At 42.9% G+C, this 2,764-nt stretch overlaps 1 protein-coding gene across 1 annotated transcript; it reads left to right on the top strand.

Annotated features, from left to right (window-relative positions):
* The first annotated feature begins 690 nt into the window (after positions 1–690).
* On the top strand, positions 691–2,436 carry LOC108475273 (uncharacterized). Its single transcript, XM_017777245.1, has 7 exons — positions 691–799; positions 1,020–1,152; positions 1,203–1,335; positions 1,390–1,544; positions 1,608–1,804; positions 1,982–2,070; positions 2,113–2,436. The coding sequence occupies exons 1-7, from the start codon at positions 691–693 to the stop codon at positions 2,434–2,436; spliced, it is 1,140 nt and encodes a 379-aa protein (XP_017632734.1).
* Positions 2,437–2,764: the final 328 nt, after the last annotated feature.

Raw genomic sequence — 2,764 nt, 5'->3', positions numbered from 1 at the left:
TAGTGGTAGGAGTAATCGAGTTTTCAAAAAGAATCAATCATTTTAACAAATTACACACAAATACGCGAACTGTTTAAATAACTTCCGCGTGGAATAAACATTTTGAAACCTTTTGACTGAGATTAACACGACTTTAGAATTAGTAAGTAATAATGAACAGTTTCTAAGTGGAAAATGTTTTAAGCAAAGTTACAGTTTTCCAACACAAGCTATGGTTTTCAAACACACTATCATGTGACATCACCAGATTCGGCCATAATGTCCAGGCCGAGTTTAGGGTGTTACATTTAGTGGTATTAGAGCCAAGTTGAAAAACTCGGCTGTAGATTTAGGTTTTTAAGATTCGATTATCTAAGAACTGATTTCTAATGATTTGAAATGTCTTTACTGAATGTGTGGTACACCGAGTCTCCAGCACTGATCCGGTAAGTTCTCTAAACTGTTATATATTTATAAACTGAAAATGCTATAGGTAGTATGTACCGAAACTACTATATACAGACTATACTAAAAACACTTAAGTTAGTGTATATTGATGCTGTAGTAAGACTGGTAGACATAGATTGACACTGCTATGTACAAAACAAACTATACACTTTTGATACTATTTTCATAAAATATCTGTTAATAAACACTGGAAGTGTAAACTAATGCCTAAAAATGTTAATACAGATAAAACTCGAATAGACAATGAGCACAAGAGGTACTCGCGGACGGGGTACAACAGGCCATGGTAGAGGCCATAGAAGTGCTCGAGCTGAGTCTTCGTCAATTGGCAACCTGCCTAATTTGGATACTAGTGACACCGACTTTACCTATGACTGAGACTGGGTCTCATGATCGAGCGGCTAGGGACAACGCACTGTCCCAGGCCATGTTGAGGATTTTAAAGAGGGTCGCTGGGCCCAATACTAGAGCTGGAGGCTGTGGGTCGGTGACAGAACGACTCCTTTCTAATAGAGTTGAGCTTTTCAGATGTATTGTTGGAGTTGCCCCTAATGTGGCTGTGTATTGGATAGAGGCCACAGAGAGGATTATGAATGATTTGGATTGCACTCCTAAGCAGAAGTTAAAGGGTGCTGTATCGCTGCTACGTGATGAGGCATATCAGTGGTGGCTTACTGTTAATGAGGGCATTCAGCCCGAACGACTGTCTGGGAATATTTTAAGACCGCTTTCAAGGTAAAGTATGTGGGTGCCAGTTATGTGGATGCCCGTTGGCAAAAGTTCATGAATCTGACTCAGGGAGATGTGTCAGTGGCCGAGTATGAGGCTAAATTTCTGAGACTGAACCGCTATGTGCGAGGTATGGTGGTGGTTGAGCACGAGCGATGTGTTCGCTTTGAGGATGGCCTCAAGGATAATCTGAGGGTTTTGATAGCTCCGTAGAGGGAGCGAGACTTTACTGCTCTGGTTGATAAAGCGAAGATCGCCGAGGAAGTGAAGTGCATTGAGTGCCAGAACCGAGAGAGTGGTAGGAGCAAGAGGGAGTCGGAGCCCTCAAGTTTCATTCAGAGGCCTAAGAAAAAGGCCAGAGTTGATGGGTAGACCCGAGTTGGGACTCTTATTACTGCTACTGGATAGCCACCGTGTATTGACTGTGGTAGACACCATCAGGGCGAGTGTTGGAAAAAAACTAGGGCTTGTTTGAAGTGCGGTCCATTAGAGCACAGTATTAAAGAGTGTCCGAGGAGGTTTGATCAGATGCAAGCTTCTGGTATGGGTACTGCACCACCATCGAGGGTAGTTCAGCAGCCACCAAGAGGCCGTGGTCAGGCTAGAGATGGTAATGGGTTGCGCTGTGGTTAGAGAGTACCGGGCAAAGTTGTTAGTTATATTGAGGCGAGGCAGCCGACTCTAGTTTATGCTGCACATTACCGAGAGGATAGAGATGCTCCAGACGTTATCACAGGTACGTTATTTATTTATAATGTACCTTATACTGCAATGATAGATATAGGATCTGCTCACTCCTATATAGCTTGTACTGTGTCCGAGAACTTGGGTATCTTGGTTGAGAGTACTGCAAGTGTGGTGACTGTACTGAGTTTGCTGGGACAATCAGTAAGGGTAAATAAGTTATTTAGTGACATTCTTTTAGAGGTTCAATAGGCTATTTTTCTGGATGATCTAATGGAACTGCCTTTTGGAGAGTTTGATCTGATACTAGAAATGGACTGGTTGGTTAAACACCGAGTGAGCTTAAATTGTGCCACAGAAAGAGTGGTGCTGAGAACTGAGGAGGATAGCGAAGTAGTCCTAATTGGGGAACGTCGAAACTACTTATCAAATGTGATTTTTGCATTGAGGGCGGAAAAGTTGGTTCGTAAGGGATGTGAGGCATATCTGGCCTACATCATTGTTTCAAATTCTGAGGATTCTTATGTAAAGGATATCAGGACGGTTAAGGACTTGTGGAGTAGAGTTCGGGATTGAGCTCCTTCTTGGTACAGCTCCAGTGTCCATCGCTCATTATAGAATGGCACCGAAAGAGCTTGTGGAGCTTAAGGCTCAGATTCAAGAGTTACTGGATCATGGGTTCATCCGTCCTAGTGTGTCTCCATAGGAAGCACTAGTTCTGTTCGTGAAAAAGAAGGATGGATCCATGCGTATATGCATTGACTACTGACAACTGAACAAGTTGACCATAAAGAATAAGTGCCCCCTACCGAGGAGAGATTATCTATTCAACCAGTTCCGAGGAGCTTCTATTTTTTCTAAGATTGATCTCTGATCAGGGTATCACCAGTTGAGAGCTAAGGAG

Source organism: Gossypium arboreum, chromosome 3 (assembly GCF_025698485.1).
Source record: "Gossypium arboreum isolate Shixiya-1 chromosome 3, ASM2569848v2, whole genome shotgun sequence".
NCBI classification, from domain to species: Eukaryota; Viridiplantae; Streptophyta; class Magnoliopsida; order Malvales; family Malvaceae; genus Gossypium; species Gossypium arboreum.
Note: the sequence above shows the minus strand (reverse complement) of the source record. Positions and strands in the feature narration are given on the sequence as shown.

What these genes read in the sequence shown, in the direction of transcription:
- LOC108475273 (XM_017777245.1), top strand. Translation starts at nt 691, where the DNA reads ATGAGCACAAGAGGTACTCGCGGACGGGGTACAACAGGCCATGGTAGA. An exon ending in GGCATTCAGCCCGAACGACT is followed by an intron (nt 1,153 to 1,202) that starts GTCTGGGAATAT and finishes TGTGGGTGCCAG; the next exon opens with TTATGTGGATGCCCGTTGGC. An exon ending in AAAAAGGCCAGAGTTGATGG is followed by an intron (nt 1,545 to 1,607) that starts GTAGACCCGAGT and finishes TGACTGTGGTAG; the next exon opens with ACACCATCAGGGCGAGTGTT.